The 26,709-nt window shown below is 35.6% G+C and overlaps 3 protein-coding genes across 3 annotated transcripts; all 3 read right to left on the bottom strand.

The window, feature by feature from the left end:
- Positions 1-1,036: 1,036 nt before the first annotated feature.
- Positions 1,037-23,260, bottom strand: LOC123688860 (cytochrome c oxidase subunit 6C). The gene is made up of 2 exons (XM_045627585.1): positions 22,935-23,260; positions 1,037-1,192 (listed from the first exon to the last, which is right to left on the bottom strand). The coding sequence occupies exons 1-2, from the start codon at positions 23,102-23,104 to the stop codon at positions 1,111-1,113; spliced, it is 252 nt and encodes an 83-aa protein (XP_045483541.1). The 5' UTR covers positions 23,105-23,260; the 3' UTR covers positions 1,037-1,110.
- On the bottom strand, positions 12,724-14,657 carry LOC123688859. Its single transcript, XM_045627584.1, has 2 exons — positions 13,195-14,657; positions 12,724-12,931 (listed from the first exon to the last, which is right to left on the bottom strand). Exon 1 carries the CDS (start codon positions 14,562-14,564, stop codon positions 13,437-13,439), a length of 1,128 nt encoding a protein of 375 aa, XP_045483540.1. The 5' UTR covers positions 14,565-14,657; the 3' UTR covers positions 12,724-12,931; positions 13,195-13,436.
- A 285-nt stretch (positions 23,261-23,545) lies between the features above and the next one.
- LOC123688858 (cytochrome c oxidase subunit NDUFA4-like) lies at positions 23,546-26,465 on the bottom strand. The gene is made up of 2 exons (XM_045627583.1): positions 26,278-26,465; positions 23,546-23,689 (listed from the first exon to the last, which is right to left on the bottom strand). Exons 1-2 carry the CDS (start codon positions 26,421-26,423, stop codon positions 23,590-23,592), a joined length of 246 nt encoding a protein of 81 aa, XP_045483539.1. The 5' UTR covers positions 26,424-26,465; the 3' UTR covers positions 23,546-23,589.
- Positions 26,466-26,709: the final 244 nt, after the last annotated feature.

Below are 26,709 nucleotides of genomic sequence, written 5' to 3'. Positions count from 1 at the left end.
ATTTTTGAGTGCTTGTCAGCCATACGCCAATTGAATAGGCGCTCAACAGCCTGTGACTTTACGTCAGTGATCTGTTCACTGCTCGGTAAACAGCTCGAATTTTATGTAATTCTGATGACTAAAATAAAACGAAGTAATTCCACTATATTATGTAATTGTTAGCAACAATTGTTTCGCCACACTGTGGCTTCATCAGGCTACATTTCTGAACTGATAAGAGTTAAGAGTACAGAGGTTTTCAGAATCTTATATAGGAGCAAAATTGACAAAAAAATATTCGAAAGGGTATCATAAATTACAAAGTTATATTAGAAAATTTGCCGCCTGGGATTTCCAAACTATCGGAAGAAATTCAATAAAGGGGATGAGTTTACATCCGTTTGTTCGTTCAACAGAATATTTTGGGTATTATACCTGTTTATTTCTAGGGATTCTAAGAGTGATAGTCTTAAGCTCTTGTTTTCTAAATGAAGAATTTCAAAGTTGTTATTGAAGGTATGGTCCTATTCTTTCAAGTGATTAGCGTAGGTTGAAAACGAACTATCAGATGTATAACTCTTTTGGTGTTCCTTTATCTTTTTATTGAAATATCTTCCTGTTTGTCCAATATAAACCATAGGGCAATCATTACAGGTTAACAGGTAAGGACCGAATCCATTAAATAATTCTGATGAGGTAAAAATCAACATGAAATTTTGCATAAAACTTAAAATTGTTACTCACTCATAAAATATCAGTAGGTTTGATGGTCACTGAAACGTCAGATACTTGATTTGTTTTCCTACTTAAAAACGTATAAAATAGCTTCAATAATAGTCCCCATGACCATCTACCTGATCATCCAGCTTGAGCGAGGTTAAGAAAGATTGTTCTCATATATGTATATAAATAAAAAATAAATCTATATAATTCATATATACATAAATTGCATCTGTTCTCTCTGAAGAGATGCTTTGAAAAAGCACATGCAAGTAGGTACTTAGGTATACAAAATATTCAAAATAATTTTTTGTTTCTATTTCAGGAGAAATTATAGTTCAATTACTCTGTATATTTATTTCTAACAGGTAACATTACCTCAATATTACATTTGTCTTATATCTATCTACTTCAATCATCATCATCCGCACTGCAGGAGTCGAATAAGCCTTTCTTTCTCATTTTCTCGAATTCCTTATCAATATCGTAATTTCTGAAAAAAATTAGGGGTTAAGAATTATATTTCAGGTAATTATTCATTATTATTATAGGTACATTTACCTATATTTATTCAAACATGAGCTTATCGGAACATGATGATGAAATTTAGAGCCAGAAGATATTGCCATTAAGGATTTGAGTATTTTCAACTATTAATAATAATAATAATAATAATAATAATAAGGGTAGCGGTAGGTGAATCTCTAGCGATTCACCTATCAGGAGAGTTGAATCGACTCCTGCCCACCGCAGATTCCAGGAGCTCTCTGACCCGGGAAGCTGAAACCTGCCGAAGGGTCCCTGTCCAGGGTAACGGACGAAGCCGTGTGGAAAGCAGCTCAAGAATTCTCCCACCGTAGCTCTGCGGATCGTAAAAAGCGATCAAAGGCCGTCTCCCCCACGACACGGAGGAACCCATGAATGATGGTGAATTTAAGGAATAGGAATATAGAGCCGCTGCCTGAGGTTCGTCAGGGCGTGTCTGGAGCCGGCGCTGGACATGACAGTATGCGGGACGTCGGTGACAGAGTGCTAAGGAGACGGGCGTCTGTCGAACAAAATGCTACGCCTCCACAATCTCAACATTCTAGGAGAAGAATAACACGAGTTTCTCCGACCGCTGAAGGTGCTGCGCAGGATCCCCAACCAGCACTCACCCAAGCAGGTCTACCAAGAAGACGCATGAAATGGACAAGTTCGATAAATGAAACGATCATGCGCATATATTATGAAGTGACTAATATGGAAGAGGATAAAATAGGCTACCGTCAAAAATTATTTGCAGAATTCCACAGAAACTATCCCGAACTTCAAGTTTCTGAGCAAAGAGTAGCCGACCAATACCGGGTCATATTGAGAAATAAACTTGTACCCGATGAGAGACTTAACACCATAAAAAATGAAGTCCAACTGAGGCTACAGAATAGGAACCTCACTAACAACGAAACGACAATTGAAGAAAACTACGATTGTGCTGAAAACCAACACAACATCAATGCACAAATGAACTCTGAGGAACAAAACAACGCAGATGTGTTAGCAATAAGTGATGCTCAACGACGGAATATATATGCTGCACCCGTCGTAAATCCAGAAGAAGACCAAAGAGAACTACTGGAGCGATTATTTGCCACAATGAATAGATGCGTTATAGATTTTGAGGGCACAGATCCATTGAGACGACCGATTCTGCCAAGATTGAGGACATCTAAGAAACTATCTCATCTTCTGGTCATGACCAACAAGGAGATTATACCCAAGTATCTTTCTGACTACCATGATCTCGAATCATTACACCTCATCATATACTGTGCAGCATTTTCAATAGCAACAGTGCTAGGTGTGAAGCCAAAACCTAAAAGTCAGCAACCAGCCAGAGAAAAACAACAAAATAAACCACATTGGCAAAAAAGGCTAGAAGACAAAGTTCATAGCATCCGCCAAGAAATTGGGAGGCTCACCCAATTTGCAAAAGGTTCGCCGTCTAGAAGATTACAAAAAATGGTGAATATAATAATGGATCGTCACCGGCAACATACAACGTATGATCCAAACAATGAAAATGCTCAACAAATTTTAGACACACTGAAACAAAAACTTAGTGTGTACTCCGAAAGACTCAGAAGATACAATGAGAGCTATAGAAGAAAACAGGATAATATGATTTTTGAAAATTCCGAAAGAAAATTCTATAGAATGTTAAACAATAATATGTCAGCAACACCAGGAAGTTATCCAACTGTCGAGGATATTGAGAATTTTTGGACAGATCAACTAGCTACACCAACCCCCTACAACTCCCAGGCTGATTGGATAAGAAATGAAGAGAAATCCTGTGAGACAATGGAACAAATGCCGCATAACGCAGTTTCTATAGAAGAATTCCATGAAATATTGAAAAACACACACAATTGGAAATCACCCGGCCCAGATGGAATCCACAACTTTTGGTTGAAAAAATTTTGGTGTATACACGGCAGGCTAGTTGAAACCATAAATGATGTTATAAGTAATCCAACGGAAATGCCCAAATTTTTAACAACAGGGACCACTTACCTCTTACCGAAGGATGTGCAACACACAGCGGATCCATCAAAATACAGACCAATTACATGTCTACCAACAATATATAAAATCGTCACATCATGTATAGCATATCGTATCTACAAACATTGCGAGACAAATAATATAATGACAGCACAGCAGAAAGGATGTTCCAAGAATGCACTAGGATCGAAGGAACTGCTGATAATAGATTCCATCATATGCAACCAAGCCTTCAAAAAACACAGAAATCTTTTTATGACATATTTTGACTATAAGAAGGCCTTCGACTCTATTCCACATGGGTGGCTGACAAAAATTTTGGAAATATACAAGATCGATCCAATTACAATAAACTTTCTGAAGTATGCAATGTGCAACTGGAGAACGAATATCGAACTCTCTACAGCGAACATAACTACTAAAGATATTCCAATAAAAAGGGGAATTTTCCAAGGAGATTCGTTGAGTCCCTTATAGTTCTGCTTGGCGCTGAACCCCCTTTCTAAACAACTGAATGCTACTGAAAAAGGTTTCAATGTGGAAGGAAACAGAAATAATATTGCACTCAATCATTTGCTATACATGGATGACCTCAAACTTATAACAGGCAACAAAAACCACTTGCAAATTATGGTCAAACTGGTGGAAAATTTTTCGGAAGACGTGGGGATGAAATTCGGATTAGACAAGTGTCGTACTATTAGCGTAGTGCGTGGAAAAATCCAAGATGAACCGATAGCTCTCTCCAATGGACAGGAGATAGAAGCAATGAAATCGGACGATCTTTATAAATACCTAGGAATGAAACAAAACCGACGAATAAACCATCAAAGAATGAAGGAAGACTTAACAACTGAGTTCATTAGGAGAATCAACAAAATTTTGAAAACAAACCTCAACAGCAAGAACATGACGAGAGCTATCAATACATATGCATGTTCAATTCTTACATACTCTTTCGGTATCATTCCATGGACCAAAACAGATATGGAAAACCTGCAACGCAAAATGAGAACCTTGATGACGAAAGCACACAAGCACCATCCGAAAAGTAGCATTGAGAGGACGACACTGCCGAGGAATAAAGGAGGCAGAGGTCTGCTAGACATCATGGAACTTGCCCATGGTCAAATTGAATGCCTACGAACATACTTCAAAGACAAATCAGGCACGTCAGAGATCTACAAAGTACTGTGTGAAGCAGACGAATCAACACCTTTGCAACTGCACAAGGAGCAATTGTCATACAACCACCAGACAATCCAAGAAAAACTGCAAAGATGGAGAGAAAAGCCCCTACATGGACGACATTTCAACGAGGTGAACCAGGATCATGTCGACATTGAAGCGTCGAACTATTGGCTCACATCAGGTGCGATGTATCCAGAAACGGAAGGATTTCTTTTAGCCATCCAAGATCAAGTGATCTCAACAAAAAATTACTGCAAACATATCATAAAGGATCGAACTATTACTGACGATCGATGCCGTTATGGTTGTCCAACGAACGAGACAATCCAACATATCACGGGAGGATGTCAAATGTTTGCAGGAAATGAATATAAAGAGAGACACGATGCAGTAAGAAAGATACTACACCAAGAAATGGCAACTGAATTAACACTAATTAATTCTGAAAAAGTGCCATACTACAAGTACCGACCGGAAACCATCCTGGAAAACGAACGCTATAAACTGTACTGGGATCGTACAGTTTTGACTGATAAAACAGTCCCTCACAACAGGCCAGATATATTGCTAGTTGATAAACAACAAAAGGCAGCAATACTCATCGACGTAGCAATACCTAATAACAACAACATGCGTCAAAAAGAGGTCGAAAAAATTTCAAAATATAGGGACCTCGAATTTCAGATAAAGCGCCAGTGGGGAATGATATCAACGAGAACTATTCCAATTATCATCTCAACAACAGGAATAGTACCCAAAAATCTCAAGAGAAATATCAAGCAACTAGGACTTAGTGAGTATATATGTAATATATATATATGTAATATATATGTAATATAATGCAAAAAGCTGTTCTTTTAGGTACTGCAAGGACGGTGAGAAAATTCCTAGGAAGCGAAGGACAGGTCCAAGGATCGCGTGTAAGAGGACCAGAAGTTCGACGAGAACCAGGGGGACCACAAGGACCGGACACGACCGAGCTCAGCCCTTCTGATATTTTAAATATCTGGGATTGAGTGAATGTTCCTCTTAGCGAGGAGTGAGAAGCCGACGGCGAGGAAAAATCCTACGCGTATAGGCAAAAGTCGATAATAATAATAATAATAATAATAATAATAATAATAACAATAATAGGGTAGCGGTAGGTGAATCTCTAGCGATTCACCTATCAGGAGAGTTGAATCGACTCCTGCCCACCGCAGATTCCAGGAGCTCTCTGACCCGGGAAGCTGAAACCTGTCGAAGGGTCCCTGTCCAGGGTAACGGACGAAGCCGTGTGGAAAGCAGCTCAAGAATTCTCCCACCGTAGCTCTGCGGATCGTAAAAAGCGATCAAAGGCCGTCTCCCCCACGACACGGAGGAACCCATGAATGATGGTGAATTTAAGGAATAGGAATATAGAGCCGCTGCCTGAGGTTCGTCAGGGCGTGTCTGGAGCCGGCGCTGGACATGACAGTATGCGGGACGTCGGTGACAGAGTGCTAAGGAGACGGGCGTCTGTCGAACAAAATGCTACGCCTCCACAATCTCAACATTCTAGGAGAAGAATAACACGAGTTTCTCCGACCGCTGAAGGTGCTGCGCAGGATCCCCAACCAGCACTCACCCAAGCAGGTCTACCAAGAAGACGCATGAAATGGACAAGTTCGATAAATGAAACGATCATGCGCATATATTATGAAGTGACTAATATGGAAGAGGATAAAATAGGCTACCGTCAAAAATTATTTGCAGAATTCCACAGAAACTATCCCGAACTTCAAGTTTCTGAGCAAAGAGTAGCCGACCAATACCGGGTCATATTGAGAAATAAACTTGTACCCGATGAGAGACTTAACACCATAAAAAATGAAGTCCAACTGAGGCTACAGAATAGGAACCTCACTAACAACGAAACGACAATTGAAGAAAACTACGATTGTGCTGAAAACCAACACAACATCAATGCACAAATGAACTCTGAGGAACAAAACAACGCAGATGTGTTAGCAATAAGTGATGCTCAACGACGGAATATATATGCTGCACCCGTCGTAAATCCAGAAGAAGACCAAAGAGAACTACTGGAGCGATTATTTGCCACAATGAATAGATGCGTTATAGATTTTGAGGGCACAGATCCATTGAGACGACCGATTCTGCCAAGATTGAGGACATCTAAGAAACTATCTCATCTTCTGGTCATGACCAACAAGGAGATTATACCCAAGTATCTTTCTGACTACCATGATCTCGAATCATTACACCTCATCATATACTGTGCAGCATTTTCAATAGCAACAGTGCTAGGTGTGAAGCCAAAACCTAAAAGTCAGCAACCAGCCAGAGAAAAACAACAAAATAAACCACATTGGCAAAAAAGGCTAGAAGACAAAGTTCATAGCATCCGCCAAGAAATTGGGAGGCTCACCCAATTTGCAAAAGGTTCGCCGTCTAGAAGATTACAAAAAATGGTGAATATAATAATGGATCGTCACCGGCAACATACAACGTATGATCCAAACAATGAAAATGCTCAACAAATTTTAGACACACTGAAACAAAAACTTAGTGTGTACTCCGAAAGACTCAGAAGATACAATGAGAGCTATAGAAGAAAACAGGATAATATGATTTTTGAAAATTCCGAAAGAAAATTCTATAGAATGTTAAACAATAATATGTCAGCAACACCAGGAAGTTATCCAACTGTCGAGGATATTGAGAATTTTTGGACAGATCAACTAGCTACACCAACCCCCTACAACTCCCAGGCTGATTGGATAAGAAATGAAGAGAAATCCTGTGAGACAATGGAACAAATGCCGCATAACGCAGTTTCTATAGAAGAATTCCATGAAATATTGAAAAACACACACAATTGGAAATCACCCGGCCCAGATGGAATCCACAACTTTTGGTTGAAAAAATTTTGGTGTATACACGGCAGGCTAGTTGAAACCATAAATGATGTTATAAGTAATCCAACGGAAATGCCCAAATTTTTAACAACAGGGACCACTTACCTCTTACCGAAGGATGTGCAACACACAGCGGATCCATCAAAATACAGACCAATTACATGTCTACCAACAATATATAAAATCGTCACATCATGTATAGCATATCGTATCTACAAACATTGCGAGACAAATAATATAATGACAGCACAGCAGAAAGGATGTTCCAAGAATGCACTAGGATCGAAGGAACTGCTGATAATAGATTCCATCATATGCAACCAAGCCTTCAAAAAACACAGAAATCTTTTTATGACATATTTTGACTATAAGAAGGCCTTCGACTCTATTCCACATGGGTGGCTGACAAAAATTTTGGAAATATACAAGATCGATCCAATTACAATAAACTTTCTGAAGTATGCAATGTGCAACTGGAGAACGAATATCGAACTCTCTACAGCGAACATAATTACTAAAGATATTTCAATAAAAAGGGGAATTTTCCAAGGAGATTCGTTGAGTCCCTTATGGTTCTGCTTGGCGCTGAACCCCCTTTCTAAACAACTGAATGCAACTGAAAAAGGTTTCAATGTGAAAGGAAACAGAAATAATATTGCACTCAATCATTTGCTATACATGGATGACCTCAAACTTATAACAGGCAACAAAAACCACTTGCAAATTATGGTCAAACTGGTGGAAAATTTTTCGGAAGACGTGGGGATGAAATTCGGATTAGACAAGTGTCGTACTATTAGCGTAGTGCGTGGAAAAATCCAAGATGAACCGATAGCTCTCTCCAATGGACAGGGGATAGAAGCAATGAAATCGGACGATCTTTATAAATACCTAGGAATGAAACAAAACCGACGAATAAACCATCAAAGAATGAAGGAAGACTTAACAACTGAGTTCATTAGGAGAATCAACAAAATTTTGAAAACAAACCTCAACAGCAAGAACATGACGAGAGCTATCAATACATATGCATGTTCAATTCTTACATACTCTTTCGGTATCATTCCATGGACCAAAACAGATATGGAAAACCTGCAACGCAAAATGAGAACCTTGATGACGAAAGCACACAAGCACCATCCGAAAAGTAGCATTGAGAGGACGACACTGCCGAGGAATAAAGGAGGCAGAGGTCTGCTAGACATCATGGAACTTGCCCATGGTCAAATTGAATGCCTACGAACATACTTCAAAGACAAATCAGGCACGTCGGAGATCTACAAAGTACTGTGTGAAGCAGACGAATCAACACCTTTACAACTGCATAAGGAGCAATTGTCATACAACCACCAGACAATCCAAGAAAAACTGCAAAGATGGAGAGAAAAGCCCCTACATGGACGACATTTCAACGAGGTGAACCAGGATCATGTCGACATTGAAGCGTCGAACTATTGGCTCACATCAGGTGCGATGTATCCAGAAACGGAAGGATTTCTTTTAGCCATCCAAGATCAAGTGATCTCAACAAAAAATTACTGCAAACATATCATAAAGGATCGAACTATTACTGACGATCGATGCCGTTATGGTTGTCCAACGAACGAGACAATCCAACATATCACGGGAGGATGTCAAATGTTTGCAGGAAATGAATATAAAGAGAGACACGATGCAGTAGGAAAGATACTACACCAAGAAATGGCAACTAAATTAACACTAATTAATTCTGAAAAAGTGCCATACTACAAGTACCGACCGGAAACCATCCTGGAAAACGAACGCTATAAACTGTACTGGGATCGTACAGTTTTGACTGATAAAACAGTCCCTCACAACAGGCCAGATATATTGCTAGTTGATAAACAACAAAAGGCAGCAATACTCATCGACGTAGCAATACCTAATAACAACAACATGCGTCAAAAAGAGGTCGAAAAAATTTCAAAATATAGGGACCTCGAATTTCAGATAAAGCGCCAGTGGGGAATGATATCAACGAGAACTATTCCAATTATCATCTCAACAACAGGAATAGTACCCAAAAATCTCAAGAGAAATATCAAGCAACTAGGACTTAGTGAGTATATATGTAATATAATGCAAAAAGCTGTTCTTTTAGGTACTGCAAGGACGGTGAGAAAATTCCTAGGAAGCGAAGGACAGGTCCAAGGATCGCGTGTAAGAGGACCAGAAGTTCGACGAGAACCAGGGGGACCACAAGGACCGGACACGACCGAGCTCAGCCCTTCTGATATTTTAAATATCTGGGATTGAGTGAATGTTCCTCTTAGCGAGGAGTAAGAAGCCGACGGCGAGGAAAAATCCTACGCGTATAGGCAAAAGTCGTTATAATAATAATAATAACAAGTCAGGAAATAGGGATCTTGGCTTCAGGACTGCTAATAGGGTGAATAATACACTCAGTTTCAACTGTCAACGTTTCGATCCTATTTGGGATCTTCTTCAGGACTGTAAAAGTATTTATTAAGAATTATTGGACAAATGAACAATCTGGTTACAACAATACGAAAAAAATACACAAAATCATTTAAAAAACGGTCTTATAGGCTTATACTATACTTCTATATACAATCATCAATAATAGTGAAAGACAAGAAATGACTAGGATTCAGGTGGAATTAGGTTATTTTCTTTTCGATTTTTTATTATATAATTATTATGAAATGAATCATACTTTTTCCTCCACGATACGAATAAATATAAACACTCACCAATTTAGTCATATGTATTACGATGCGGGTGGAGTTGTTGAATTCCATTAGACCTATGTTGAGGTTTTCTATTTCGTCAATAATCTTATTTTTAATAGTTGGTTTTTGCCACGAAACTTATGCGGTTGTTCTCTTTGCTTAGCTGATAGAATACTGGTGTTTTGTATTCGAGTATAAATATGTTATCATTGGATTTTCAAACATGTTCTGATGATATTCTTACCGACACGAATTCATTATATTTATTTGATTTCTCTTAATAAATTGTTGTAAATTATACTTAATTTTTGAGTATCTGTTCTAATATTCATTGTGTCATGTATGGAAATGTGTATCATTTCACTGATACATCTTTTATGATAATTGCATTCTTTATCTAAAATTTTCACTTCATAAAAGTCCAAATTATGATTTTCTTGGAAGTGGTGCACAGCTAGAGCGGTTTTCTCATTTTTGTCTATATTCTTTCCCTGGCAATCGTACTTATGTTGACGTATACGATTTTTTAGGTACTGTTTAGTCATGCCCACATACGATAGGTTGCAATCTTTACAAGGAATTTGGTAAACCAAATTAGATGTCATTAATTTCGGAACAGAGTCTTTTAATTTTGTGTATATGTTCTCTAGTTTTGTGAGTGGATAGAAAGCAAGCTTGATGTTAGATGCTTGATTTTTTATCAAATTACCAACTTTTTCTGATAAACCTTCAATGTATGGAAATTTATAATAGATGATTCCATCTTTTTCCCTCCTTTCTGTATTAATTCTTGTGGTCTCAACAAATTTGTGTTTATAGGAATGCATAATTTTATTTATTAGCTTTCTGGGGTAATTGTTCTTTCTTAGAATATTTTTTATTTTCAATTCATTCACTGGCCAAAATTCTCTACTGCTGAGACTGTAACATCTAAAACATAGGTTCTTTATGGTATTGTTTTTGTGGATTTGTGGGTGGTGTGAAAAGTAATTGAGAACTCGGTTGGACGCAGTTGCTTTGGTATGCCAATTGGTCAAGATTGTTCCATCGTTTTTTCTGATAAGCTGGACATCTAAAAATGCTATTGAATTATCTACTTCCTTTTCTAAAGTGAATTGAATGCGTGGATGGAAAGCATTGAATGTCTCGAGAAATTCATCAATTTTGTCATTTGGAACAGCTATGAACGTGTCATCTACGTATAACTTCAACACTGGTATCACAAATGAAAGTTTTTTAACGCATTTAGAAATAAGGTAATTCATCACTATGTTTGCTAAAGTAGGACTCGCTGGGTTACCCATCGCAGAGCCCTCAATTTGTAAATATATTTGTCCATTAAACACAAAGTAACTCGATTCGAAAATAAAATCTATAATCCTACATAACATGGTTTTATCTAATTCTGTGTAGGCTGATATATGTGACCAGTTCTCTTTTATGATTTGCAAAACTAAATGCTTCGGTATATTGGTGAACAATGAAACGACGTCCAGTGACACCATCACATAGTTTGGGGGCAGTTGCACTGTCTTTAAGAATTCAACAAGCTCCAAAGAATTTTTCACATTATAGTCAAAAGTTGTAGTCCAAGGAGATAAAATTTGGTGAATAAAATTGGATAAATTGTATGTGGGGGAATTCAAACAACTGACAATTGGTCGCATGCTCAGATTAGGTTTGTGCGTTTTTCTCAGTCCGTACAATCTTGGTGGTAAGGAGTTGTGTGTTCTGAGTTTTTTCATTATGGGTTCACTTATCATTTGTTGGTTAAAAAGGTCTTTAACTAAATCGTTATTTTTTGTTTGAAAATTTGAGGTTGGATCTCTGCGTAAAGTCCTATAAGTAGTTTCATCATTAACTAATTCACTCATAGCTGTCATGTAATCATCTTTGTACATAAAAACCGTACTGTTTCCTTTGTCTGATTTGGAAACCATGCATTCAGGATGATCCTGAAGAAATTTTTTTGTTGCAATAAGGTTTGTTAAGAATAAGTTGTTCTTTTTATTGTTTCTCTTCATTGCATTACAATGATTTGTAGTGATGTTCGTAAAGGAGGATCTGAGGTCATTTTTTGCTTCCTCAGAAAAATCTGATTGACTATTCAAGATATATTCGAAGTCTTTGATTATGTTGATGTTCAATCTATATTTGGAACCTGCGTGACACGGGATGTTAAATTTTGGACCTACCCCAAGAATTTGTATAACCGATTCAGGTAATTGTACGTTCGTATAATTAAAAACTAAATTTTTTTTGGTTTCCAACCTGAATGTAGCCTTTCCATTACACAAACATTGAATTTTCTTCAAATTGTTTTTCTTAATTAAATTAAAATGTCTGTCGTATGTCTCCTGCGTTTTACGAAAAAATGTCGTGGAGACATCTGCGGGTATTCGATTCTCAATTTTAGCCTTGATTGATGATATTTCTTTTTCAAGTCTTTTCAATTTCCACAAAATAATTTTCATCTCTAGATTTAAAACTGACTTCTGAAATCTAATTTTGACATTTGCAATATCGTTCGTATATGGATTTTCCTCTGCGTATAATGTGTCAATACATTTAATGTTATTTGCAATATGCTTGGGTGAAACGTTTTTTGTTCTACAAGTTAACAAATATATCCTTCGATTTCTCGCCAAAGCTAACCTACGATTAATATTCATCCAAGATTTCAACAACCCAACAACATCATACCCGTATTCTGTGGTGATGTTATGAAAAAAGCCGGTATCAACTTCCATATCCAACAAATCTCGTCCTTGCATTCAACTCAGGAAATAGGGATCTTGGCTTCAGGACTGCTAATAGGGTGAATAATACACTCAGTTTCAACTGTCAACGTTTCGATCCTATTTGGGATCTTCTTCAGGACTGTAAAAGTATTTATTAAGAATTATTGGACAAATGAACAATCTGGTTACAACAATACGAAAAAAATACACAAAATCATTTAAAAAACGGTCTTATAGGCTTATACTATACTTCTATATACAATCATCAATAATAGTGAAAGACAAGAAATGACTAGGATTCAGGTGGAATTAGGTTATTTTCTTTTCGATTTTTTATTATATAATTATTATGAAATGAATCATACTTTTTCCTCCACGATACGAATAAATATAAACACTCACCAATTTAGTCATATGTATTACGATGCGGGTGGAGTTGTTGAATTCCATTAGACCTATGTTGAGGTTTTCTATTTCGTCAATAATCTTATTTTTAATAGTTGGTTTTTGCCACGAAACTTATGCGGTTGTTCTCTTTGCTTAGCTGATATGATACTGGTGTTTTGTATTCGAGTATAAATATGTTATCATTGGATTTTCAAACATGTTCTGATGATATTCTTACCGACACGAATTCATTATATTTATTTGATTTCTCTTAATAAATTGTTGTAAATTATACTTAATTTTTGAGTATCTGTTCTAATATTCATTGTGTCATGTATGGAAATGTGTATCATTTCACTGATACATCTTTTATGATAATTGCATTCTTTATCTAAAATTTTCACTTCATCAAAGTCCAAATTATGATTTTCTTGGAAGTGGTGCACAGCTAGAGCGGTTTTCTCATTTTTGTCTATATTCTTTCCCTGGCAATCGTACTTATGTTGACGTATACGATTTTTTAGGTACTGTTTAGTCATGCCCACATACGATAGGTTGCAATCTTTACAAGGAATTTGGTAAACCAAATTAGATGTCATTAATTTCGGAACAGAGTCTTTTAATTTTGTGTATATGTTCTCTAGTTTTGTGAGTGGATAGAAAGCAAGCTTGATGTTAGATGCTTGATTTTTTATCAAATTACCAACTTTTTCTGATAAACCTTCAATGTATGGAAATTTATAATAGATGATTCCATCTTTTTCCCTCCTTTCTGTATTAATTCTTGTGGTCTCAACAAATTTGTGTTTATAGGAATGCATAATTTTATTTATTAGCTTTCTGGGGTAATTGTTCTTTCTTAGAATATTTTTTATTTTCAATTCATTCACTGGCCAAAATTCTCTACTGCTGAGACTGTAACATCTAAAACATAGGTTCTTTATGGTATTGTTTTTGTGGATTTGTGGGTGGTGTGAAAAGTAATTGAGAACTCGGTTGGACGCAGTTGCTTTGGTATGCCAATTGGTCAAGATTGTTCCATCGTTTTTTCTGATAAGCTGGACATCTAAAAATGCTATTGAATTATCTACTTCCTTTTCTAAAGTGAATTGAATGCGTGGATGGAAAGCATTGAATGTCTCGAGAAATTCATCAATTTTGTCATTTGGAACAGCTATGAACGTGTCATCTACGTATAACTTCAACACTGGTATCACAAATGAAAGTTTTTTAACGCATTTAGAAATAAGGTAATTCATCACTATGTTTGCTAAAGTAGGACTCGCTGGGTTACCCATCGCAGAGCCCTCAATTTGTAAAAATATTTGTCCACTAAACACAAAGTAACTCGATTCGAAAATAAAATCTATAATCCTACATAACATAGTTTTATTTAATTCTGTGTAGGCTGATATATGTGACCAGTTCTCTTTTATGATTTGCAAAACTAAATGCTTCGGTATATTGGTGAACAATGAAACGACGTCCAGTGACACCATCACATAGTTTGGGGGCAGTTGCACTGTCCTTACGAATTCAACAAGCTCCAAAGAATTTTTCACATTATAGTCAAAAGTTGTAGTCCAATGAGATAAAATGTGGTGAATAAAATTGGATAAGTTGTATGTGGGGGAATTCAAACAACTGACAATTGGTCGCATGCTCAGATTAGGTTTGTGCGTTTTTCTCAGTCCGTACAATCTTGGTGGTAAGGAGTTGTGTGTTCTGAGTTTTTTCATTATGGGTTCACTTATCATTTGTTGGTTAAAAAGGTCTTTAACTAAATCGTTATTTTTTGTTTGAAAATTTGAGGTTGGATCTCTGCGTAAAGTCCTATAAGTAGTTTCATCATTAACTAATTCACTCATAGCTGTCATGTAATCATCTTTGTACATAAAAACCGTACTGTTTCCCTTGTCTGATTTGGAAACCATGCATTCAGGATGATCCTGAAGAAATTTTTTTGTTGCAATAAGGTTTGTTAAGAATAAGTTGTTCTTTTTATTGTTTCTCTTCATTGCATTACAATGATTTGTAGTGATGTTCGTAAAGGAGGATCTGAGGTCATTTTTTGCTTCCTCAGAAAAATCTGATTGACTATTCAAGATATATTCGAAGTCTTTGATTATGTTGATGTTCAATCTATATTTGGAACCTGCGTGACACGGGATGTTAAATTTTGGACCTACCCCAAGAATTTGTATAACCGATTCAGGTAATTGTACGTTCGTATAATTAAAAACTAAATTTTTTTTGGTTTCCAACCTGAATGTAGCCTTTCCATCACACAAACATTGAATTTTCTTCAAATTGTTTTTCTTAATTAAATTAAAATGTCTGTCGTATGTCTCCTGCGTTTTACGAAAAAATGTCGTGGAGACATCTGCGGGTATTCGATTCTCAATTTAATTTAATTTAATTAAGAAAAACAATTTGAAGAAAATTCAATGTTTGTGTGATGGAAAGGCTACATTCAGGTTGGAAACCAAAAAAAATTTAGTTTTTAATTATACGAACGTACAATTACCTGAATCGGTTATACAAATTCTTGGGGTAGGTCCAAAATTTAACATCCCGTGTCACGCAGGTTCCAAATATAGATTGAACATCAACATAATCAAAGACTTCGAATATATCTTGAATAGTCAATCAGATTTTTCTGAGGAAGCAAAAAATGACCTCAGATCCTCCTTTACGAACATCACTACAAATCATTGTAATGCAATGAAGAGAAACAATAAAAAGAACAACTTATTCTTAACAAACCTTATTGCAACAAAAAAATTTCTTCAGGATCATCCTGAATGCATGGTTTCCAAATCAGACAAGGGAAACAGTACGGTTTTTATGTACAAAGATGATTACATGACAGCTATGAGTGAATTAGTTAATGATGAAACTACTTATAGGACTTTACGCAGAGATCCAACCTCAAATTTTCAAACAAAAAATAACGATTTAGTTAAAGACCTTTTTAACCAACAAATGATAAGTGAACCCATAATGAAAAAACTCAGAACACACAACTCCTTACCACCAAGATTGTACGGACTGAGAAAAACGCACAAACCTAATCTGAGCATGCGACCAATTGTCAGTTGTTTGAATTCCCCCACATACAACTTATCCAATTTTATTCACCAAATTTTATCTCCTTGGACTACAACTTTTGACTATAATGTGAAAAATTCTTTGGAGCTTGTTGAATTCTTAAAGACAGTGCAACTGCCCCCAAACTATGTGATGGTGTCACTGGACGTCGTTTCATTGTTCACCAATATACCGAAGCATTTAGTTTTGCAAATCATAAAAGAGAACTGGTCACATATATCAGCCTACACAGAATTAGATAAAACCATGTTATGTAGGATTATAGATTTTATTTTCGAATCGAGTTACTTTGTGTTTAATGGACAAATATATTTACAAATTGAGGGCTCTGCGATGGGTAACCCAGCGAGTCCTACTTTAGCAAACATAGTGATGAATTACCTTATTTCTAAATGCGTTAAAAAACTTTCATTTGTGATACCAGTGTTGAAGTTATACGTAGATGACACGTTCATAGCTGTTCCAAATGACAAAATTGATGAATTTCTCGAGACATTCAATGCTTTCCATCCACGCATTCAATTCACTTTAGAAAAGGAAGTAGATAATTCAATAGCATTTTTAGATGTCCAGCTTATCAGAAAAAACGATGGAACAATCTTGACCAATTGGCATACCAAAGCAACTGCGTCCAACCGAGTTCTCAATTACTTTTCACACCACCCACAAATCCACAAAAACAATACCATAAAGAACCTATGTTTTAGATGTTACAGTCTCAGCAGTAGAGAATTTTGGCCAGTGAATGAATTGAAAATAAAAAATATTCTAAGAAATAACAATTACCCCAGAAAGCTAATAAATAAAATTATGCATTCCTACAAACACAAATTTGTTGAGACCACAAGAATTAATACAGAAAGGAGGGAAAAAGATGGAATCATCTATTATAAATTTCCATACATTGAAGGTTTATCAGAAAAAGTTGGTAATTTGATAAAAAATCAAGCATCTAACATCAAGCTTGCTTTCTATCCACTCACAAAACTAGAGAACATATACACAAAATTAAAAGACTCTGTTCCGAAATTAATGACATCTAATTTGGTTTACCAAATTCCTTGTAAAGATTGCAACCTATCGTATGTGGGCATGACTAAACAGTACCTAAAAAATCGTATACGTCAACATAAGTACGATTGCCAGGGAAAGAATATAGACAAAAATGAGAAAACCGCTCTAGCTGTGCACCACTTCCAAGAAAATCATAATTTGGACTTTGATGAAGTGAAAATTTTAGATAAAGAATGCAATTATCATAAAAGATGTATCAGTGAAATGATACACATTTCCATACATGACACAATGAATATTAGAACAGATACTCAAAAATTAAGTATAATTTACAACAATTTATTAAGAGAAATCAAATAAATATAATGAATTCGTGTCGGTAAGAATATCATCAGAACATGTTTGAAAATCCAATGATAACATATTTATACTCGAATACAAAACACCAGTATCATATCAGCTAAGCAAAGAGAACAACCGCATAAGTTTCGTGGCAAAAACCAACTATTAAAAATAAGATTATTGACGAAATAGAAAACCTCAACATAGGTCTAATGGAATTCAACAACTCCACCCGCATCGTAATACATATGACTAAATTGGTGAGTGTTTATATTTATTCGTATCGTGGAGGAAAAAGTATGATTCATTTCATAATAATTATATAATAAAAAATCGAAAAGAAAATAACCTAATTCCACCTGAATCCTAGTCATTTCTTGTCTTTCACTATTATTGATGATTGTATATAGAAGTATAGTATAAGCCTATAAGACCGTTTTTTAAATGATTTTGTGTATTTTTTTCGTATTGTTGTAACCAGATTGTTCATTTGTCCAATAATTCTTAATAAATACTTTTACAGTCCTGAAGAAGATCCCAAATAGGATCGAAACGTTGACAGTTGAAACTGAGTGTATTATTCACCCTATTAGCAGTCCTGAAGCCAAGATCCCTATTTCCTGAGTTGAATGCAAGGACGAGATTTGTTGGATATGGAAAAATAATAACAAGAATGCACTAGGATCGAAGGAACTGCTGATAATAGATTCCATCATATGCAACCAAGCCTTCAAAAAACACAGAAATCTTTTTATGACATATTTTGACTATAAGAAGGCCTTCGACTCTATTCCACATGGGTGGCTGACAAAAATTTTGGAAATATACAAGATCGATCCAATTACAATAAACTTTCTGAAGTATGCAATGTGCAACTGGAGAACGAATATCGAACTCTCTACAGCGAACATAACTACTAAAGATATTCCAATAAAAAGGGGAATTTTCCAAGGGGATTCGTTGAGTCCCTTATGGTTCTGCTTGGCGCTGAACCCCCTTTCTAAACAACTGAATGCTACTGAAAAAGGTTTCAATGTGAAAGGAAACAGAAATAATATTGCACTCAATCATTTGCTATACATGGATGACCTCAAACTTATAACAGGCAACAAAAACCACTTGCAAATTATGGTCAAACTGGTGGAAAATTTTTCGGAAGACGTGGGGATGAAATTCGGATTGGACAAGTGTCGTACTATTAGAGTAGTGCGTGGAAAAATCCAAGATGAACCGATAGCTCTCTCCAATGGACAGGAGATAGAAGCAATGAAATCGGACGATCTTTATAAATACCTAGGAATGAAACAAAACCGACGAATAAACCATCAAAGAATGAAGGAAGACTTAACAACTGAGTTCATTAGGAGAATCAACAAAATTTTGAAAACAAACCTCAACAGCAAGAACATGACGAGAGCTATCAATACATATGCATGTTCAATTCTTACATACTCTTTCGGTATCATTCCATGGACCAAAACAGATATGGAAAACCTGCAACGCAAAATGAGAACCTTGATGACGAAAGCACACAAGCACCATCCGAAAAGTAGCATTGAGAGGACGACACTGCCGAGGAATAAAGGAGGCAGAGGTCTGCTAGACATCATGGAACTTGCCCATGGTCAAATTGAATGCCTACGAACATACTTCAAAGACAAATCAGGCACGTCAGAGATCTACAAAGTACTGTGTGAAGCAGACGAATCAACACCTTTGCAACTGCACAAGGAGCAATTGTCATACAACCACCAGACAATCCAAGAAAAACTGCAAAGATGGAGAGAAAAGCCCCTACATGGACGACATTTCAACGAGGTGAGCCAGGATCATGTCGACATTGAAGCGTCGAACTATTGGCTCACATCAGGTGCGATGTATCCAGAAACGGAAGGATTTCTTTTAGCCATCCAAGATCAAGTGATCTCAACAAAAAATTACTGCAAACATATCATAAAGGATCGAACTATTACTGACGATCGATGCCGTTATGGTTGTCCAACGAACGAGACAATCCAACATATCACGGGAGGATGTCAAATGTTTGCAGGAAATGAATATAAAGAGAGACACGATGCAGTAGGAAAGATACTACACCAAGAAATGGCAACTAAATTAACACTAATTAATTCTGAAAAAGTGCCATACTACAAGTACCGACCGGAAACCATCCTGGAAAACGAACGCTATAAACTGTACTGGGATCGTACAGTTTTGACTGATAAAACAGTCCCTCACAACAGGCCAGATATATTGCTAGTTGATAAACAACAAAAGGCAGCAATACTCATCGACGTAGCAATACCTAATAACAACAACATGCGTCAAAAAGAGGTCGAAAAAATTTCAAAATATAGGGACCTCGAATTTCAGATAAAGCGCCAGTGGGGAATGATATCAACGAGAACTATTCCAATTATCATCTCAACAACAGGAATAGTACCCAAAAATCTCAAGAGAAATATCAAGCAACTAGGACTTAGTGAGTATATATGTAATATAATGCAAAAAGCTGTTCTTTTAGGTACTGCAAGGACGGTGAGAAAATTCCTAGGAAGCGAAGGACAGGTCCAAGGATCGCGTGTAAGAGGACCAGAAGTTCGACGAGAACCAGGGGGACCACAAGGACCGGACACGACCGAGCTCAGCCCTTCTGATATTTTAAATATCTGGGATTGAGTGAATGTTCCTCTTAGCGAGGAGTGAGAAGCCGACGGCGAGGAAAAATCCTACGCGTATAGGCAAAAGTCGATAATAATAATTAGAAGGTTTTTTCTGTTCACAGTGGGCATCAAATTATAATGATGTTCTAGTAATCACACTCTAATCCAGCGGTCTCCAATCTTTTCTATGTGATGAGCTATTTTGGCAATTTGAAAAAGGACGATGAGCTACTAACTTCACTGAGCACCGAAAAAGAACTGAAATTTTTCGTCATTGGTTTTTCTACAATTTTTCTTTTCTTTTGGCAGAATATAGTAGGAATTATTTTTCAATATTCTAGTGAAAAATTTTATGTTGCCTTTCAATATTTCCCCTTTCTGGAAACAGAGAGAGAAGAATTGCACAGAGCAAATATACATTTTTCCTTTCAACTCCAATTCCAAATGAAAAAGGTATGTGTTCACCTTGCCATCATATTTATTTTCACACTTCCTTACTTCTCGACAAAGTCAACTGATGGTCGTAGATTACGTCATACGTTCAGCTTAGGTACACTGAATGCAGATTGCGATACTGCAATGTCACCCCCCGACTTGATGCGTGCGCAGGGCCGGCGCGAGCAATTTTGGCGCCTGAAGCAAAGAATTTTTGGCGCCTCTGCTGAAAAAGTATCAATAACAACATAACCTCCTTCATGAACCCCCTCCCCCACCAACCGAAAAACATCACCTGCTCCGAACATTCTACTTCCGATGAAGATTCTTGTAATCGTGCTAATAAAAAATTAAATTCAAGTGATTGAAGACAATGGAATTTTTTAATACATAATATCATACCAAGGTTTTTTAAAGGTTTTTTTAATTAAATCAAACAGCTACTTACGCTGTAGATATCTTGATTTATTCATGGATTTATTCGACGCCCATTAACAATGCGTAAGAAATATATCTGATTTTCACATTCACAAACGTACGATAGATGAAAGATTACCTATCACAATACAAGATACAAAGGGCGCTAGGGCATTCAAAGCTTCGAAAAGTAAATGAGATAATAATAATTATCTATCTATAATATTATTAATAATAATAAAACATGTGTTTCGCTGAAAACATTTGGAATTTAACAGTAACTAGTTGCGAATGCAAAATCGTTGTTGGAATTTTCCATATGTTGAATGTATCGAATTTCGAATGAATAATTCGAAAGCAAAGATAGTGTTGCTTTTCGTCTTTTTGAAATACATTTCATCCCTCTTTCAATTAGGCAATGCTGCATATATGAAGCCGGTTTGGAGTTTTTTATTGCAGGGAATGTTGATAAATGCAGCGGAGCGGAACAACTTCTTGTTGTTTTCAAGAATCAACACTATATTTTTTCAGAAATATGGAAAGGCGGCCACAAACTGACCCAAATTGCCACCCCTTGAAACTGTTGTGTCCGCCATTGAATTCAGGGTAGTATAATCCTCCGGAGCATGACCGGTACCCCTGAAGAAAAAACTATCTTTCAAAATGAAAACGAATATCTGACTACCCTATATGTTGAAAGTCACAACTGGAAGGCGAGCTGTAGATCACGTTTAGAAGAAAATAGCTCTGATAGAGGACATAATAGACCATTAGGTCGCAGTAAAACGAAACCTCCTTAATTAAATCTAGCTATCTATCTCTATGTTAAAAGTCATCTCAGGACTCTCGTATTCAAGATACCTATAGAATGTTCCAGAAAATATATCATATATTTTTGAACAATAAAACATTGTTGTTTCTTATTGCTTTCAGAAAAAAATTATTTCCTGTTCCTAGGTCTTTCAATGATTGTGAATCAAAATTGAGGATGAATCATCATCAATAAGTCGAACCTTGTGATTTGAAACCATTCCCAGTTCAAAATTCAACAATGACAGACATGGTGACAAAGTGATCTGTTTGAGGAACGACCGCTCGGAAACACTACCTACAAATTTCAACACTTTTATTTCCTTAATCACACTGAATATTCAACTAGCAAAATGCATGAAACCTAAATTGTACCTGGGTTTGTGTGTCCAATCACGATTCAAACTTAAAATCACAACCAAAATATTAGGTCTAAGAAATTGTACTAAAAAATCATTATGCACTGAAATCTTTTCACTATGATCGTAACAGTATATATTATAAATTAGTATGACAAAAGGGCCCACAGTTTTCCAAAAATCATTTTTTTTAACAATTTTATGCTTTTACCTTTCTCTAAGGCATTATAGTACTAGGAGGATCAAAGCATCATAGCAACCATGTTCTGAATTTCATATACGTTTCAAAATATAGAATGTCTGAAAAGTAAGGAACTTCTCTGAATTGTATTTCGAAATAGATATTATCACTGAAATTTTCTGTAGAGCACGAATTCTTTGAATTCAGAACTGAAAAAAGACACTTCAAAAATCTAGATTTTCACACCAATGTTTTAATATTTGAAAATGCAGAAAAGTTGAGATTTTGAACAATTACAAAAATCAAAACTCCCGAAAAATGTATCTTACCGGATAGATCAATCACATGTTCATCAACAGATTAGATACCTTATGATTTATCTAAAATATTTAGCCTAGATTTACTATATAAACATATACTCACCTATGAAATTCAGCATAAGCACGTTTATTTTCATCGTTATAAAAAATTTTCATGGCCATTACTGATACAGCAGTGAAAATCACCATACCAATCATATTTCTGCCTATTTGTTTCCTCAGCAATCCTTTCAACTGAGGTTTTGGATATTTCTTCACTGTCGCGTCGGCCATCTCTATCAAAATGAGAGCGTAAATTTCTTTCTGATGGATCTCTAGAACTACGTGCAATCGATTTCGCGTTTTACGACTTTTCCTATTGAAGTGATGACGTTATCTGATAATAACAGATAAAACACACTCGAAAACGATGAAACCGACGTTTGTTTACCAATGCGCCGATGTCCAAGTCTGCGGTTTGGTGATGGAGTTAGAAAATACCATTGATGCATGTTACATAACAAGGAAAATATGAATAAGATTTCAATAAATAGAGGCTGAGCAGTGGCGGATTAAGACAAATGGGTCCTCAAAGCAAAATGTAAATCTGGGATGTCGTTGATGAAGTTCATCAGGTTTGTACCCATTAATAATTGATTAATAAGTGTGCCTCTGGTAACTTACCTATGGAATTTATACACTACAATAACTTATTCCAAAGTACTATATCGAAGTAGTACATTACATTAATCTAAGGATTGCTACATAATACTAATTATTTAGTATTTCGGGGCTGGACTTTCAAGCTTAGAATTATCAATATTTCGGGAATAGAACTTATATTGTTCGGCTCTGAACTCCTCGTTGGAAATTTCTCCTCTTAGTCTAAGATCCCGATATAGAACGACCTTCACCGAGATGCTTATTTGATAAAACGTATTTTATATTTGATTTAACATGTCAATAAATATATCACATATGGGTTGCCTAACAAATTTCAGTCCAGAGTAGGTTTAATTAATAATTGAAAAAAATTTTTTTTTCGAACATTGCACCGGTTTGCTTATTAGATAAATTCTATACCAATCGAAAGTATGAAACCCATAGAATGTGCAAACGTTAGGTTGCCTATTTTTTTCCGGTCACAACTCTCGGTTGCCAGGTATAAACAGGTCAATCTAAACTAGCATTTTGCAACGGTCTGATTATTCAATCAAAGTCAATATGATTAAAGATTATTTTATTATGAATACGGTGGTATAGGGTTGCCTGCGAAAAATCAGTCCAGAATCCCGGTTGTCGAATTTTGAAAAGTTAAATATTGCTGCGAGTGAGTACACAGCATAGCAGCTGTTTGAAGTCCGTCCAGTGAAAGAAAGGGAGTGCGCATGCTATTTGTTCTTGGAAATGAAAAGGATAGCGATAGACTCGTATACAGTGTGATCAGATTTAGTAGAAATCTACTTTTTTAGTAGATTTTTCGCATTTTCATGTAGTTTTTAGTAGGAAGAAATCCTTTGGTAGATTTTAGTAGATTTTGGTAGTTTTAAAAAATATAACCGAGACGATTGGGAATATGGAAATTCGGATGTCTAGACTGTTTCTATGAATCAATTCATTGTTCATTCTCATTGAGGTTCTACGTTCTACGTGTTTCTAGAAGAACGTTCCTATTGAACATAATAAAATCAAAAACTTCTGTCGGCTGAGAATAAATACGAAGAATGATGGAATATCCGAAGGGTGGCTCATTGAAAACAGATGGTGTGTTAACTTCCGTTGAAAATATACCATTATCTCACATTTGGTATTCTATTAAGTGGAAAAAAAATATTTCTAACTGGAATTTCATCGACAAATTTGGGTGGCTGCATATTTCAGATTTCGAATGCCAAATGCAAGAGAATATTTTCGGCTATTAACCGCATCAAAACAAAAAATAGAAACAGATTTCTAAATAAAATATAGCATTATTATAACATGCTAAAGAAGGACTTAAAGAGATAGGTGTTGTCGTTTTCAACCTACAAAAAATATGCTCGATTCCATGGATTGTGAAAATTTATGTATGGATGTTAAAGACGATGATTTGACTGCAGATTGATACTGATATTTCAATTATTTTTTTTATGTTCAACTGTAGTATTTTTATTTCTTTATTTAATGTTATTTTTATCCGAAAGATTTTAGTTTTTATTTCTATTTATATCTTTTTGTTTACTTAAATATATAAATTTGTTTGTTTATATTTGCTATTTTGATCCTATTTGTTTTTGTTCAGTTTTTTTTTCCTTTTTTTTTGTCGTTCAAATTTTGAAATAAAATCTTGTTTTATTTTCGAATCTGAACACATCTGTACTGTATATCCTATTCATGAAGTCAAATTTAACCATAACAGACATTATGATAAAGTGTATTCTGAATAATGTTAAAATCTAATGCAGCGCCATCTGTGATGATGACGACGAAGATACACAAGTTGGAGATGATAGTTATATGTCCGATGACTCGGAACCTGAATGATTTCAAAAAATGTTTGTATTTATAATTTTTTATGATAAACAGAAGTATTATTTTAATTGTTGTTTTTCATTTTGTCGTCTAATAATAAAGATGAAATTTGCAAGATTAGTATTATATATGTATTACTATAACCTTCTTTTTTAGTAAAGATACTTTAGTGTCACATAAAAATATACACACATAAATAATTAATTGATTCAAAAAAAATTAAATAACTATTCCTCTATTTCAAAAATTATCTACTCCAAAATGATGCACGCATACACGAGTCTATCGCTATCCTTTTCATTTAGTGTCACATAAAAATATACACACATATATAATTAATTGATTAAAAAAAATTAAATAACTATTCATCTATTTTGATAATTATCTGCTCCAAAATGATGCATGCATATACGAGTCTATCGCTATCCTTTTCATTTCCAAGAACAAATAGCATAATCTTTCATTCACTGGACGGACTTCAAACAGCTGCTATGCTGTGTACTCACTCGCAGCAATATTTAACTTTTCAAAATTCGACAACCAGGATTCTGGACTGATTTTTCGCAGGCAACCCTATACCACCGTGTTCATAATAAAATAATCTTTAATCATATTGATTTTGATTAAATAGTCAGACCGTTGCAAAATGCTAGTATAGATTGACCTGTTTATACCTGGCAACCGAGAGTTGTGACCGGAAAAAAATAGGCAACCTAACGTTTGCACATTCTATGGGCTTCATACTTCCGATTGGTATAGAATTTATCTAATTAGCAAACCGGTGCAATGTTCGAAAAAAAAATTTTTTTTAATTATTAATTAAACCTACTCTGGACTGAAATTTGTTAGGCAACCCATATGTGATATATTCATTGACATGTTAAATTAAATATAAAATACGTTTTATCAAATAAGCATCTCGGTGAAGGTCGTTCTATATCGGGATCTTATACTATCTGTTAATCCATTGTACATCAGGGTTCCTCAAAGCTAAACGTAATGTGTAGAACGCTGCTCCTAAACAACCAGCACCAACACAAACATATAGAGGAATGAAAGGCTTATGGTGCATAAGGCTCTTCCAAGTCATTCCCTTCATCATCTTGATTTAATTTTTGTGGGGACTCACAAAGGATGAAACTTTTCAAGTTCATGTAAGATAAACGTTCTGGTTCTGGTAGCAAATGCCGAATCCAGAAAATGAAGAGGTAATGAGAGGTACTTCATAGTCATCAAATTGGCATTTTTTTTTAAATTCTATTAGATATGGCAATACCTTTCTCATTACCACTTGGTCTTGATTAAATTAGATCATTAGATCAATGTTATCGTATCTTCCAACTGGGGCATCAGCTCAACACGACTATCTGGCACTAAAGACTCTTTTA

Source organism: Harmonia axyridis, chromosome 1 (genome assembly GCF_914767665.1).
Source record: "Harmonia axyridis chromosome 1, icHarAxyr1.1, whole genome shotgun sequence".
In the NCBI taxonomy this organism is placed as follows: Eukaryota; Metazoa; Arthropoda; class Insecta; order Coleoptera; family Coccinellidae; genus Harmonia; species Harmonia axyridis.
This window is presented reverse-complemented; position numbering and strand designations above follow the sequence as displayed.